This window comes from Hylobates moloch, unplaced genomic scaffold (assembly GCF_009828535.3).
Source record: "Hylobates moloch isolate HMO894 unplaced genomic scaffold, HMol_V3 SCAFFOLD_16, whole genome shotgun sequence".
NCBI lineage: Eukaryota > Metazoa > Chordata > Mammalia > Primates > Hylobatidae > Hylobates > Hylobates moloch.
The window spans coordinates 59,302,063-59,319,229 of record NW_026652291.1 but is presented as its reverse complement, the minus strand read 5'-3'; the positions used below and the strand labels follow the sequence as shown (position 1 = coordinate 59,319,229).

The 17,167-nt window shown below is 38.7% G+C and overlaps 2 gene segments (V, D, J or C); both read right to left on the bottom strand.

The window, feature by feature from the left end:
- The window catches only part of LOC116484549 (T cell receptor alpha chain constant-like), a 544,481-nt gene that overhangs the window by 268,197 nt on the left and 259,117 nt on the right, over positions 1-17,167 (bottom strand).
- LOC116484558 (T cell receptor alpha variable 38-2/delta variable 8-like) lies at positions 7,942-8,752 on the bottom strand. The segment is given in 2 exon segments: positions 7,942-8,446; positions 8,681-8,752. Coding segments are annotated over 2 exon segments (357 nt in total).

Genomic DNA, 17,167 nt, shown 5'->3' with positions numbered 1-17,167 from the left:
AGATCCAGAAGGCAATGCACGGATTTAACCCCCCTTTTTTTTTTTTGCCTCAGGTGACACTCAACTGTCTCCCCTTATCGTCTAAATTTCATCATGGAAAGAAAAGGGTAAGGTCGTTGAATTCCAAACATATCACCTAAAGAGACTGAGTCATCTAAGAGAGACTTTACATCAGCCCTAACATGGAATTGAACTTAAATGAACTGAATATTTAAAGTGAAAGGAACTCTTCAAACCTGAATAAAATGAGACATTGTTAATTGCGATTTACAAAATTTAAGTTTCATGACTATTTGGTGGATGGGATCATTCATAAGGAAGATTAGATATATTAGAGAAATTTTTTTCTTTGTGTGTCTTTTTATATGTATCTACACATTATTTGAGTTTGTTATCCCACCATGTAAATTTGCTTTCTCTCTGCCTCATTCATTCATCCACCCCACTGAATTCACACACTGTTTTAATTATCTTTGAAAAAAGTATAAGGCACAGAAAAATCTACAAAAACAACAGCAAAGAAATATAAAAATCAAGAAGAAAAAAATAAGGGCAGGAACATAAACCTTGAATTAGATTTGGAATTAAAATATATGCAATCAGCCTCTATAGTTGGAGTTAAGCTAACATTGGCTCTGAACTTATTAGCAGTCAATGTAAAGAAGGAAAACAATCAGTCCTATGATAATTACCTCATCCATATGATGAAAACAAACTACAAGTGTAGGTACAAATTATCCATGTAGGAAATCTTAAGAGAAATTTTTCTTATAGCATCTCATAGAATATGAGGTAATATGTAAACTGTGTCCCCAATAAAGAAGCTATAGTATGTCCAACGATGAATTCTGTAGGACTGCTGTTTATGATATACTTCATAAAAAACTTATTGCATCATGACAAAGCACAGTTCCACGAAGGAAAGAAAATGGTAAGATATTGGCTCAATAGGAATCCTGCACTGAAATTTGAAACAGCCAAGATGAAGATTATTTTATAGCTACAGGCACTTTTCTGGAAGAGAATCTCCTGGGAAATCTAAGGCTAGATCAAACTGAATAGTAGGGAATGGGTAATAAGGGAGTTACCAGAATATGGCCTTTTTGAGAGGAACTAGGTATACACTCCTCTCTCTCTATCTCTCACTCTCACTCTCATATAAGTCTATAAGACTGTAAGATATCTATATATATCTATATATATATGAGTTTGCTATACATACACACAGACACTATATAAATATATTACCCATGTAGTAAATCTTAAGAGAATTTTTCTTATAGCATCTCATAGAAACATGAGGTAATATGTAAACTGTGTCCCCAGTAAAGAAGCTTTCTTCCTTCCTATATATAGCGTGTATGTGTCGTGTGTGTGTGTGTGTGTGTGTGTGTGTGTGTGTATCTTTGGTATTGCTTCGGGTATCTTTACATGAGTTTTTTTTTTAATCAAATAATATTCTGAATATTTCAATGCTTGTAGTGCTCTCTAGAACTTGGTGTCATTTTGTCTGCATTGTGGTTAATTATTTCTGTATTTTTCTATATTGAGGTACTTGACTTTACTTTTCCTAAATTTTATTCAGAACCGTGTTATAGATAACTTGTGGTTTATTTAATATATATTGAACAGTAAAGCCACGATCATCATAAAACCTTAAACATTCTCATGTATTTATTTATAGCTAACATAATATTTCTTGCCTTGTGACTACTGAATGCTAATAAACTATAACCTTTTGATAAATGTCTTCTAGGACATTTTATTCTGCATTCTTTAGCTATTTTGGCCAATGTTTCATAACTTCTTAAACATTTATCCTCATTTTCCTTCCTTTCCATTTCTGTCACATTTATTTCGGCTTTAATTCTTTGTCTTTGAATATCTATGTTGCTTTAAGCAATTTTTCTTTTGCTCTTTCTCTTTAACTGTTTTCACTAAGTGCTGATCATATACTTATATTTTCTGTCCTGTCTTACTTCTTCAATATGTTCTCAAATATTTGTGGATACCTTAACAATGAGTATATTTTAATCAAAATAATATCTTTACTTTGGCTCTTATTGCCTGCCTGCTTTCTTCCTTCCTATCTTTATCCCTCCTTGTTTTAAAGAGACATCCAAATGAACTATTATTCACAGCATATGAGAATCTGTATGAGCTGGTTAAATAGGACTTTCACCTACAGCTGAAATGCTCAAGATTATACCTAAATAGTTTGTAATTTAGAATGATTTTCCTGACTTCATATTTGTTGCTTTCAAACTTTTTCTGGAGTTTTAGATTTAGAGTATAACATTGGGTTTGGCATAGAAAGTTATATCAAGCTGTCTCTTTTTTTATTCTTTAGTTTCAGTCTACCAAATACACAATTTAACACATCCCTCAGCTAAATTTGCCATTAAAGAGTTCTTATTTGTCCCTTTATCTGCTGAACACATTGAAATTATCTTGAACAACTGTATATGCTGAATTTCTGGTCAACAGAGCTTCTATGTTTTGGTGACGCAATTTTATTCATTGCTTTTTGCTTGCTATGTTGAGATGTAAGTTTGGGCGATTTAAAAAATTATTTTATTGGAATTGATATGTGAGCTTATTACTGCTTTCTGATGGCAAAAAGGAGTTTGAAAGAAATTAATAGTGTTGGGGTCATCTGTTATTTTTACGTATCCATTATTCATTCCTCTTCTAGTAGCATCTTGGCTTTGCCTTGAGGAACCACCTCTGCCTGTTTCCCAAATCTGAAGAAATCAGTCTAAGCAAAGTCAGCCCAGGATATTTTCTGGAAACATCACAAAAGAAGCCTATTTCTTCTGCTGGAGTTGTTAATTTGGCAGGTATGGTAAAGAGAGTAGTAGCCCTCCAAAGATGTCTGTCTCATCCACTGGGGCTGTTATACCCCAAATACCATAGACTGGGTGGCTTTAACAACCAACATTTATTTCTCACAATTAAGGCTTGGAAATCCAAGATCGAGATAGCAGCAGACTCAGCGTCTGGTGAGGGCCATTTCCTGGTTCATAGATGGTGCCTTCTTGCTGTGCTCTCACATGGTGGAAAGAGCAAGGCAGCTCTCTGGGGCCTCTTTTATAAAAGCACTAATCTCGCTCATGAGAACTCCACCCTCATGATGTAATCACCTCTCAGAGGTCCTACCACTTAATACCATTACCTTGGGGATTAGGACTTCAACATATAAATTTTGAGAGGACGCAAACATTCAGTCTATAGCAATGTCCACCACCTATCCCCAGAACCTGTGAATATGTTACTTTATGTGGCAAATGTTCTTGAAAATGTGATTTAGAAAATGGGATTCATGAAGAATCTTGAGATGGGAAGATTATTCTGGAATATGTGGGGGATCTCAATGTAATCTCAAGGGTCAAGGTTCAGGAGGGCCATGAGGGTGAGAGGAGGTGTGACAATGGTGGTGGAGGTCACCGTGCTGTGATTTCTAGTTTTGAAGACGGAAGAGGGCCATGAGCCAAGGGAGGCAGCAGCCTCTAGAAGCCAGGGAAGCTCAGGGTTTCACTCAGTCTCCCATAGAGCCTATAGAAGGAACACAGCCCTGTGAACACCTTTGTGTTAGTGCACTGAGACTTATGAGCTCCTAAACTGTAGGATAATAAAGTAATATTGTTTAAGCCACCATGTTTGTGGTAATTTGTTACAGCAGCAGGAGGAAACTAACACAGTAGGACACAAGTCTGAGGCTCCTGGCGGCCATCTTTGCCATCATGTGGGCCTGAGCTTGCTTCAGAGTAAAGCCAATATAAACGAGAGCCAAATGATAGAGATATGCTGTGGTGACATTATTTGAGCATTTGGTCCAGTCCTTCCTAAAGTAGTTAACCCAGATTTTTCAGTTTTATTAACCAACAGATTTTTGTTTTGCTTTGTTTTGCTTCAGTTACTTTGATCTGGGCTCTCTCCTACTTGCATACTATTTTATGTACAAGTATCTTTTCAAAATTACAGTTTTACTTATAAAAGCTCCAGTTTGGAAACAATGTACTTATCATGCTTACTGTATTTATTGATTTACTCGATCAACAACTCAAGTTAGGCCAGGCACAGAGGCTCATGCCTGCAAACCCAGCACTTTAGGAGGCCGAGGTGGACGGATCACTTGAGGTCAAGCAGTTTGAGACCAGCCTGGCCAACATGAGGAAACCCCCACTAAAAATACAAAAATTAGCTGTGCATGGTGATGTTCACCTGTAATCCCTGCTACTCAGGAGGCTGAGGCAGGAGAATCACCTGAACCTGGGAGTCGAAGGTTGCAGTGAGCTGAGATTGCACCCCTGCACTCCAGCCTGGGTGACAGAGTGAGACTCCATCTGAAAAACAACAACAACAACAACAACAAAAAAACAGAAAACCCTCAAGTTATTGAGTAAAATGAGGTGTATTTCACAAATATAATATCTTGTAGCCATGGGAAACTCATGCTATAGAAAAACTGCTTGTTTATGTGGGGAAGTTTTTACTATATATTAGTTTTCACTGAAGCAAAAAAATTGAAAAGCAGCATTCATAGAAACACCCAACCATATACAAAAAAGTTTTAAAAGTTACAAAGGAAGGATCTTCCCATGATAACATGGAAATTTTGGATAACTTGGAAAGGTTAGAAATTTCTTCTAAACTCTTGTATTCTTCATAGTGTTATACAAAATGACATTTGAAATATTTACTAATGCCTCTGCCAAAGACTGCATTTTAAACTTAAATGCTATTGAAAAATGCACTGAAGAAGTTTAAAATATTGTATAGTCCCAAGTCAAATAATTACAAACTCACGTTAAAAAGGCACAAATTTCCTATGTAAACAATAATGGTAATAGTGTTATTTTTACACTTAACTTCTATTAATAAGGATACTTGAAATAAGTCTCATCTTGCAATTACTACTCTAGAAAAAGTGAGGACTACAAGTGCATGCATGTATGGTACAGCACTGTTTTCATGAATTTCTTTCTTATGTTCCATGTGTCTATTACATTAATAAGACTGAGATGCTTTAGCAGTTTGCCACCCTTTGGGAAGGGGAAAAGTCCAGTGGTTAAGGAGTCATACATTGTGTGATTCTAGGCATTTTGGCCTCTTTGAACCTGTATTAATTCTTCATATAAAATTGGGATATCAATAGTAGCTACAGCAAGGATTTGTTGGGACTACTAAATGAAATAAAGCATGTCATGCACCTCTCAGAACGTGGGGAGCATATATATATATATATATATATATACTCAATAATTGTTAGCTACTACTACTACTATTTTTATTATCAGCATGATACTGTTGTTACTATTAATTTTTGACATGCCATACAGCCCGATGAGTTAGCTCAGAATTCTGAGTTAACACAACTATGGAGGAGATAGCAAAATAGAAAACTTATCCATTTTTACTGTATAATGTTTAATGAGGAAAATGCCCATCAATTAATTACCTTCATTAAAAAAACTTAAAAATCATTTCTGTGAATTAACGATTGTTATAGGCACAATTGCTATTGAAATGAGTAAAACTGTGTCCTTGGTAACTAACAGTTTGCATTTTAGTGGGGAGACAGTGAAAAATACCTGTAAACACCATAAGGTGTTAGATTTGCCAAATTAGAAATATGCTTAGGGTTTCAGTTAGGAGATAAAGGAGAAAGTGATCAGTTCTACCAGTGCAAAAGGGTCAGGATAAGGATTCAGAGAAGAGGGGAGGCTTGCGAACCTTTCAAATGATAGGCAAGTGGTTAATTGGGGATGGGCATTCCATGCTGAGGGGACAATGCTGGCAAAGGCATAGATGCAGGAAACAATTACATTTGCTGAGAGGAAGGGTATGTACAGTTTGGGGGGATGGGAATATGGCAACAAATGAGGCTGAGTTGCTAAGCAGGGGACAGACTAATTAATCCATGAGTAGATGACCCTGACCATTTACCCTGTCAGGCATGGTAAGTGCTGGAGATACAGTGGTGGCTTCCGCTCTGATGGACTTATATTCTAAATAATCACTGGGCCTTTCTGTGGGAAATGAGGCTTTTTGAGGCAGAGGCATGTGTACATGATCTGATTTTTATTATAGGCTGCTCACTCGGACAGCTATGTGAAGCAATGTTTGAAGGGTGTATTTTAGTCTGTTTTCATGCTGCTGATAAAAGACATACCTGAGACTGGGAAGAAAAAGAGGTTTAATTGGACTTAGAGTTCCACATGGCTGGGGAGGCCTCCGAATCATGGTGGGAGGTGAAAGGCATTTCTTACATGGCGGCGGCAAGAGAAAAATGAGGAAGAAGCAGAAGTAGAAACCCATGATAAACCGATCAGATCTTGTGAGACTTAATTCACTATCACGAGAATAGCATGGGAAAGACCAGCCCCCATGTTTCCATTACCTCCCCCTGGTTCCCTCCCACAGCATGTGGGAATTCTGGGAGATACAATTCAAGTTGAGATTTGAGTGGGGACACAGCTAAACCATATTAAAGGGGGACATAATTGAAGGTAGAGGGAGTAGATGAATGATTATTTATTAATTCAAATGAGAGGAGCTGCATGAAGGCACTAGAAGCAAGGATGGAAAGAAGTGATCTTAGATATGAAACTTGGTAACTAGCCTGAATCTAAGTCTGGGTGATTCATGGGCCTCAGGGGTAAAAGGGAGGGCAAAACCTGAATAGCCTGAAGGTGTCTTCCTTTTGTGAGAGAAAGGGTTTCATTTTGATTGGTGCCTACCCCACTTTTTCAGACCAGCAGAAGCCTGGGTGCTGAGCTGGGCTAGGATGTGGCATTACAGAAGCTGCTGTGTTTGGGAAATGACTCAGCAATCTGAATTATGATTCCGCAGTTTGGTCATGGCCTCCCCTTAGCCTCTCCCACATCCAGTCACTCTCACCACTCATTCCAAACAGACCCCTAACCTAAGCTCTGGAGCCTGCCTATTGGACTTAATTATTTCAGCTGTTTGTCATTCCAAAATCCCTCTCGCCACCCACAGTGAGCAGATGGAATAAAATGTCCCACAAGGGGCTTAATAGTGAAGGAGATGTATTGGGGGAATTGTGGGCATAAAAAGAAATGTTGGGATTTTTTTTCATTTAATTTTTCCCTTAGCATAAGGGAGAATCCTCTTATGGTCCAGGCATCTCCCAATTCTCAGAAGACATAGGGGTGGAGACTTGGACCATGGCAGCTGCTTGGCCTCACTGTTAGACTAGGTTTATCAAAATTGTCACCACCTGCTAGGTTGCCTTACCAGAAGCAATTATAGCATTACCAGAAGTTAACTTCCTGTTTTTTTTTTTTTAGCATTTGCTGGTGAGTACTAGCAGTACATGAAGTCCTACTTGACAGTTCTTTGCTTTCTTTCCTTACTTCCTTATGTCAAGACAAACGATGCATTAAAGAACATTAAGAAATACAGGATGAAGCCAGGTTAAAGTCAGAGAGAATGATGGATGGATGGGAAACAGTGAGACTGACATGATGTAGTGTTTTTTGCACCGTGTTATAATTAGAAAGTAATAAGGTATGCATAAAAATCTGATAGCCCAAGCTGGAAAGTCAAGGGTGAAGAAATTCCCCAAACTGGAAACCCAGCAATAGCAAACTTTTATTGTGTTCCTGAATCTTGAGCAAGGCTGAGGAGAAAAAAAATGAAGAAAAAATAAAGGTTTGTGGAGATGGTAAGAAATTCAGTTTTGTATATATTGCCTTTGATATGATCATGGGATGTACAGATAGATAGCAATTAAAATAATAAAGCAAAAATATATAATTCTAAAAGAATATAGCTTTAGGTCAAGCTCTAAGATTCTCTGGATAGCAGTGATGCTTAGAATATCTGATCTGACCTGTGTAACACACAGGCTTGTGCAGGTTTAATGGATTAACATGTGAAGGTATTTTGAAAATCTATAAAGCATGTGTGGATTCATTATTTTATTACTATTTCAAAAATTACAGCTTATAGACATCCCCTCTGTGTTTCCTATAGTCAGATACATTTTTTTTTCTTTAGAGAAGACAATTATTTCTTGTTTATGTTCCTATAACCCTGAACGCTTCCCCCTGACCTTTGCACAGATGCTGAGGTCTGAGGTTTCTGTAAGCCTCTCGCTGTTGCGTGTCTCACTGTGTGCTCCTATAAGCACAGAAATACATCGCGGTGTCCCCCAGCTGTGAGTCTGAGATCTTGAGACTGAAGGATTTGGCTGCTTTCTGGAAGTTCACAGAGAAACGATTCTCCGTTGCATTCTGTTGCTTATAAGCTTCTTGGCGAATAACGAGAATCATCTGCCTGCTGGGAGGCTGCTTGTACCAGAACAAATAATAATCACTCTCAGTGGTGTCATATGTGCAGCTCAGGGTCACAGTCTCTGCCTCCTGCACAGACATCTCTGGTTGAGACTGAGTGACTGTCTGAGCCATGCTGAATTCTGTGGGAAAGAGGAGAGAAAGGACTTCACCGGGATATCATGTGAGAGAGAGAAACAGACTCACAAGTTGTTCTCATTGCCACTCGCCTTTCTTCCTCTTGATCCAAACCTCTGACACAATCCATCAGCTTTCTTGCCCCTAATAGCTGGGCCCAATGAGGAGATTAGATTCCTGCACTATTAATCTTTCTTCCCACTTCTCTGTGGGAAGATGAATACATGCGCCTTCCTTACCAAGACAGGTGGAGATCACAAGTGTCCACAGGAAGCCAGGGCATGCCATGCTCACAGGTCCCTGCTGCAGGGTGAGAAGCCTCCTCTTCTGTTCTGAACCTTGAGTATCAGCTGTACTGGTGCCGTAGCTGCTTCAGAACAGGAAATGGGATGTCAGGTGGGCTGTTTATGATGTCTCCCTTAGGGAAATCTCTTCGATACTTTTTGTCTTTTGCTTCAGAGAATAAAACTTTGACTATAATGTTTAATGAAAAAAGATGTTGTTGGAACTGTAATTTATTTGGGAATAAACATGAAGAGGAAAGGGAGCTGATACATTGTTTTTTAAAGACATAATTTGGAGAGGAGAATGAGATGGGTGGGGAAAAGACAGGCCAAGCTAATGCTGTGACTTCAGTTTTCTCTATAAGCTTTTATTGTCTTTCCTCTCTCTCTCTTTCCTTCCCGTCTTTCCTTTCTCTTTCCCTTCCCCTTACTCCTCTTTTTTCCTTTTTTTCTTCCTTCCTTCTTTCCTTTTTTTCTCTCGCTCCTCTGTCTTAAAGCCAATATCAGAAAATTATCTGTGGGTTATGATAACACAGGTATTGGTTATATTACTGTTTGACCAAATTGTATTTTAATACTTTGAGAAATGATGAAAAATAATGACAACAACAATAACATTCAGATAGTCTAGAGAAAATTGAAACCAGAATTTTGATATCTAATTACACTGTAATTTGCTGAAGACTTTCTTTTTTAAAAAAAGAATACCTGATTTTGGCTGTGTCAAGGAGCTCTACAATACTGGTGGCAAGGGCTTTTGTGAGCTTCTGTTAATGACTTTGTGAAGGAAGACTCAGAACAATTAACATAAAATTCATTTGGGAACATTCTGTGTTGCACATCTGACAGCTTTTCATTGGCATCTGATTTTTCCTCGTGCACACATTCTTCTTTGAGGGAGGAAAGCTCAGGAATTAGTCTTCATTTTATAGAAGAGGCAACAGAGCAAAAATGAAAACTCACAATACAGAGAACTACTAGTTTCATTTGCATTAATTTTCTCCCCCTATTGAATTTGTGTCATCCAATCTTAGATAAGGCTTCTCTATAGTTCAGCTTTATGTAAACTTTTCCCCCTGTAAAACAAGAAGGAGAATAAAAGACTAAATTAAAAGCTGACTTGCTGTATAGGGAGTGGTGGTCTTAACTCTCCCTTTCCATTTATTATTTCCACTTGGAAATGGTGCTAACAGTGGGCATTTTGCCACAGACGTTCTTAACTCCAGAGGACTTCTTAAAGTACAGCATATTGAGTTTCTTCCATAGGTGGTCTCGTTCTCTTGTTTGCTTGGTGTTAAATTTCTGCACTACCTACTGTTTTCTGGACAAATTCACAGGAAATTGGTAAATATGCTATTACTTTACAATTTACCCCCTTCTCCTCTCTGGTCCTTTTTTTTTCTTCTGAGACAGGGTCTCACTCTGTCACCCAGGTTGGGGTGCAGTGGCGCAATTATGCAGCCTCAACCTCCTGGGCGCAAGTGACGCTCCCACCACAGCCTTCCAAGTAGCCGGGACTACAGGCGTGTGCCACCACTCTCTAGTCTGTATAGGAAACTCTAGATGATTGGGCTGTCTTCGCTCCCAGTCTCAGGCCGGCTGCAGCTATGAGTTCACTAATTAGGGTCTCAAGAGTAAATGTTTTCTGCCTCTTGCCGGGGCTCACTGGGCCTGCCATTGCAATGCTGATTGGGGATTCCAATGCTGCAATGTTGAATGGATCTTAACCATTTTAGATGAGATTGGGCACATTCGGAGTGGTGTGGCCATAGATAGATCTTGCCACTTTAGATCTTTTTTGTGATCCTCTGGGGCCTATGCGGTCAGAACTTTAGTATCTTGTATTTATCATCCAATCAGTTCCCAACTTCCACAGTTAATCAAGTTATTGAAAATTGAATACCAAATAAAGCGATGTATATAAAAGAACTTGTAAGTGGGCAAATATGGGTGGGGTGTGCAGATGGCTGCCTTTTTGTGGAAGCAGAACCCCTTCTGGGCAGTCTGAGAAGTTCTACTGTGCTCCCTTGGGATAGCAACCCTGTCTGGCAACTACCATCATGGGATTTCTTACTGGAGTTAGCTAGTTAGACTATAAACAGTAAATACTAGGAGAAAAATATGTGAGTATCACACACCCACTCTCACGTTCTCATGGGAGAATTTTTACAGATGCAAAAACTGAGGCACATCAGCAATTAATGGCACAAGTGGGAGAAGCCACTCCGATCGTTGAGATAGCCCCTCTTAGATGAGTGGGTCTTGATGAAAGAACACTCAGGGTCCCTGGTCCTAATCACCTCAGACAGCTCATGATCAGGGTTCTCATGACTCTGAATTCCTTATCTGATAATACAGTGAACAAAAAGCTTTCTAAAAGTCTTTTAAAAAAGATTTTCTCTGATTTGTTACATTCATTTACAATATTCTTTTGGTCAGAGGAGGTGATGAAGATGGTTTACTAACCCCCGAGTGGAGGTCCCAATGCAGGATGGAGGGGGTGGTGCATTTAGGTGCTTTCAGGGGCATGTAGGTTCCCTGCGGCACAGACGTAGATGGCTAAGTCCCTCGACTGGGTGGTCTTGCGGTTCAGGGAGAGGTGGAGTTGGTACTAGCACCGAAGGAGGCTGCTTATCTTCCCCTGCACTACAAAACCCTAGTTAACAAGAACAGAAACAAAGGCATCAGATTTATTCTAGATCTTTTTCATTCTGTCCCATGGATCTGAAACATTGTTCAAATAATTATAGCAGACGACAAAACATCTTTCCTTCGTGGATGGTGTGATAGCTAATCTTAGGGGTCAACTTGACGGAATTAAGGAATACCTAGAGAACTGGTAAAGCATTATTTTTGGGTGTGTTTGTGAGGGTGTTTCCAGAGGACATTGGCTTGTGAGTCTTAGTGGAATACATGGGGAAGATCCATCTTCAATGTGGGCATCCAATCTGCTAGAGGCCTGGATAGAACAGAAACCTGGGAAAAGCAACTTGGTCTTTCTCTCGCCTGGAGCTGGGATACACTCTTTTTCTCTTGCCCTTAGACACAAGAACTCTGGGATCTCTGGCCTATGGACTCTAGGATTTATGCCAGTGGCCCCCTGGGTTCTCAGGCTTTTGTATTTGGACTGGTCACACTACTACGAGCATCCCAGGTTCTACCAGCCTCCCAGGTTCTCCAGTCTGTCATGGGACTCCTCAGCCTCCATAACTGCATAATTGCATGAGCCAATTCTTCTAATAAATCTCCTCTCATATATCTATATATTCATCCTATTGGTTCTGTCTCTCTGGACAGATGGTCAGGAAGAGCTTTCCCCTTCCTTCATTTGATAGCAAATTTTCTTAAAAAGATGAATTAAGGGTAAATTAAATAAAGGGTAAATTAAATATTTTATTTATTCTTTGAATCCCTTCTGTAAAATATAGTGACTAGTTCTCAGAACCTTCTGAGTCCTCTGTGTTCCTGATGACATGAATTCACTCAGCTCTCACCCAGGCCAAAGCCACCAGATCACAGATACAGTTCCTAAAAGCTCCTCCATGGTTTGACCTTTTAAATTGGTGGAAATTTTGATTCCAGAATGCGGAAATCTGGCCTAGACTCTACAGATAACATAGGATTTGTTCTAGTTATTTCGTATGTATTAGGAATAGCAGATTCTTCAAAATGAGATCGGTTTTTTGTAAACAACTGCCGTCAACGGGAGCAAACAGTGCCCTCTTCAGGTCAAAGAGATAATTACAGAGGCAGTTTCTAGGACTTCTCTGTATGGAAAGAACTTGGTTTAATAAGAAATGTATTCTAGAAGTAATCTTTTTACGAGTTTCAGATTTATGTTTCCACTAAATCAAAAGACTTGGATGTTTAAAATGTATCTGTCCTTTCCTTTATCACTGCTTTCCTAAATTCTACCTTCTATCACATCTTACCTCCTCAGAGAAACCTGTTTCTTTTCCTTGATATTCTTTCAGAAATATAGCATGATTATAATTTAAACTTTAAGCATATTTGTGCCCTATCAGCACTTGTTATGTGCTTAATACTGTGCTAAGAGCAGTGAGGAATTGTGAAGGGTACAAGGCAAACTCTATCTGCATAGAGAATATAGGTATTTGGGGGAGGAAAGATGAGTACCTTGAAACAATAGCAACTGCCTCAGGAAGGTATGTCAGTAAGAGTCGGATTGTTCGGTCCACAGTTGGTACTGTATGACATTTGGAAGAGAAGGAATTAAAGGATTCTTTGATTATTAGAGAAGAAATCTTAGAGGGAAGAGAGATTTCTGGTGGTCCTTATAAGATTAATATGGTTTAAGCCGTCTGAAATATACATACGAGGGAAATTTGGGTGGGTGGAGCAACCAGTAGAGAAATGCTAGAGCCAGCAATGAGCTTTAAGTGCTTATGAGCCAGTAAGGGGAATAAACTGACTAGAAGAGAGACATATTTTGGGAATAACTAGGAATGAAGTTTAAATAGTAAAGGGTCAGAAGATTTGGGAAGGGGAAATGAAGACAGTTGAAAGAGCTTAAACTTGGAAAGTAAAGTTTTTGAACACTGGAAAGATGAAATCACATATCTGCAGAGATTGGAGTTTAGTAAATGCAATCTGCCTCATCATCTTTTTTTACAAGTACTCACGCAAGTACTCACTTGCCTTTATTAGCTCAGCCCAGTAAGGTTCACCTTGAACTCTCCTCTGTTCTTTCTTTGTTAAATTTTCAAAGAATCTTTGGATTTCCAAAGATTCCTTGTATTAGTTTGATTTCCCCCCAAAACAGAGCCTGAAACTACCTTGGGTGAAGGTAGTTTATTTAGGAAGTGATCTCAGGAAGCAGGAGTGAGAAAATGGATAAAGCAGGATACCCACTCTCACCACTTTTATTCGAAATAGTGCTGGAAGTCCTAGCCAGAGCAATTGGTAAGAGAAAGAAACAAAAGGCATCCAAACTGGAAAAGAAAAAGTCAAACTATCTGTTTGCTGGTGATGTGTCTTATACCTAGAAAACCCTCAAGGCTCCTCCAAACGACTCCCAGATTTGATAAGTGAATTTAGTGAAGTTTCAAGATACAAAATCAATGTACAAAATAAGTAACATTTCTATACATCAGTAACAACCAAGCTGCAAACTAAATTTATAATAGCCACAAAATAAATAATCCCATTTATAATAGCCACAAAATAATACCTAGAAATACACTTAAACAAAAAGATAAAAGATCTCTACTAGGAAAACTACAAAACACTGATGAAAGAAATTGTGGATGACCCAAATAAATGAAAAAACATCTCATGCTTGTGAACTGGAAAAAGCAATATTATTAAAATGACCATATTGCCCAAAGCAATATGTAGATTCAATGCAATTCCTATCAAAATACCAATATTATTTTTCACAGAATTAGGAAAAAATGCTAAAATCAATGTGAAACAAAAAAGAGCCTGAATGCCAAAGTAATCCTAAGCAAAAAGAAAAATCTTGATGCATCATATCACCTGACTTCAAATGATACTACAAGGCTATAGTATCAATATAGCATGGTACTTGTATAAAAAATAGACACACAGATCAATGGAACAGAATATGGAACCCAGAAATAAAGCCACTTACCTACAACTAACTGATCTTTGACAAAGTAGACAAAGACATACACCGGGAAAAGGAAACCCTATTCAATAAATAGTGCTGGGAAAATTAGCCATACACAGAAGAATGAAACTGGATCCATTTCTCTTACCATAAAGTCAAGATGGATTAAAGACTTAAATATAAAACCTAAAACTATAAAAATTCTGTAAGAAAACCTAGGAAAAACTCTTCTGGATCTTGGCTTAGGCAAAGAATTTACGACTGAGATCTTAAAACAAATGCAATGAAACAAAAAATAGACTAATGGGGATTAATTAAACTAAATAGCTTCTGTACCACAAAATATATAATCAACAGAGTAAAGAGACAACCTACAGAATGAGAGAAAATATTTGCAAACCATGCATCCAACAAAGGACTAATATCCAGAATCTACAAGGAACTCACACAACTCAACAAGCAAGAAACAAATAAGCCCATTGAAAAGTGTGCAAAGGACATGAACAGACATTTCTCAAAGAAGACGTACAAATGGTCAGCAAACATGAAGAAATGCTCAACATGACTAATCATCAGATAAATGCAAATTAAAAGCACAATGAGATACCATCTCACATCAGTTAGAATGGCTATTAATAAGCAGTCAGAAAACAATGGATGTTTGGTAAGCATGCAGAGAAAAGGGAACACTTATACACTGTTGGTGGGAATGTAAATCAGTACAACCTCTATGGAAAACAGTAGGGGATTTCTCAAAGAACTAAAAATAGAACTACTCTTCAACCCAGCATCTCACTACTGGGTATCTACCCCCCCAAAAATAAATTATTATATCAAAAATATAACTTCACTGTTACGTTTATCACAGCACTATTCACAATAGAAAAGATATGGAATCAACCTGAGTGTCCATCAATGGATGATTAAATAAAGAAAATGTCACACACACACACCGTGGAATACTACTCAGCCATAAAAAGAATAAAATCATGTTTTCTATAGCAACATGGATGGAACTGGAGGCCATTATCTTAAGTGAAGTAACTCAGAAACAGAAATTCAAATACTACATATTCTTACTTATAAGTGGGAGCTAAATAATGCGTAGACATGGACAAAGATAACAGACATTGGAGACTTGAAAAGGTGGGAGTGTGGGAGGAGAATGAGGAATGAGAAAGTACCTAATGAGTACAATGTACACTATTCAGGTGATGGTTACACCGAAAGCCCATACTTCACCACTACACACTATACCCATGTATCAAAAGTGGCACTTGTACTCCATTGATCTATAAAAATAAGTTATAAAAGAAGAAAGTGGGTCGAGCAATAACTGACTGAAGTGGGACTCAGTTGTGGTAGGATCTCCCAAGAAGCATACAGGTTGCCTCTCAGAATTGTCTATTTAAGGGACACAAAGCTAGTGTGTTTATCCGCTGGCTCTTTTTCCCCATTGGTTGGTGTTTGCCAACAGGGGTAGTAGTTTCCCTATAATTTCAGGCTGTGCTTGCCCTTAAACTAAGGGATCTCCTGAGACATTAGAGAAGGCTTTGGGGTAGAAAGCAACAAACAAAACAAAACAAAACACAGAGAGTGCTTAATGCTGGATGTTACCAGCATAAGGTGAGTGTGATTGTCTACCACAACTCTAGCTAAAATCAGAGAGACATTCAGATGGGGCAACAAGGCACATATGATATCAGTTACAGTCCTTTCTTGGCACTACTCAGACGCATGCTTGCCCTATATTATTTCCACTGTGTCACTGTGACTTCAAGGTTGCCTCTGACTGCAATCTCTTCAATGCCCTTAATACAGGAAGGTTGCATGACATGAGCTTCTGTTCTTTAAAACTTCATTGCTGAAGAGTCTCAGTTCTTGGTCACGTTGCCCTTTTCAGGCCTTGTTGCTACAAGAACTGCCACTTGCTGTTTGTATTGGGCACGGAAACATCAGGAGACACAAATGTGAAATACTTACATTATAGACACATTCCTCCTCACCCTCCTTGTGTCACAACAACCTGGTGCTTCATGAGAATCAGGGTCAATTACCCCTTCCAGTCTAATAGCTCCTCTCTTTACCTGCTGGGCTATTGGCACAGAGAGTTCAGAGTGACCTAAAAGTGGCAGCCATAGCTGCACGTTACTGAATCCCTGAAGGGAGCATACTTCCTTGGGAACTAGGACCTCTAATCTAGCAGAACCTAAGATTGTGGGAAAGGGAAACATGAATTCTGAAAATGAGTTATAGGGAGTGATATGAGAAGACTCTATTCTATGTCTATTTCTTGGTTTCTAAACTTTGCCACAACACCATGTATCAGCCAGTGGTTTAATGAATATTATCATTTTCTGAAGCATAGCATTCCAATCACTGAGGTGTTGCCCACGAGCTGGCCCTTCAGCGGAGCATTTTAAAGCCTTTTCATCATCCTTCTAGGTTCTACTGCAGTGGACGTAGGTCATCTCTTAAGTCTGTGGTGGGTCCAGCAGGTCCCCTTCGTGGTTATGCCATCGTTGTCACACCTGTTGTGTTCTAAAATGGGTACCTTATTCGGAGGAGATGCAGTTTTGGATTAGATGGACAAATAAAAGGACGAGCAACAATTAACAAATGGAAAAGGTTTAAAACTCCTGGAGGTAAGAATGCCCAGGCAAATTATAAAAATTTTCTGGACAGAGAAAATGCTTAGGAAAGCTGACCTGTAATAAGTACCTTAGTGAAGGCGCTTTGTAAAACTGGAATGCGCTGCACACGTCATTATCTTTACTGTTACTTTAAGGATTGAAGCTTGCAGACAGCCATCTCTCTGAGTTTCTTATAGGAGAAACTTCTATTTCCAA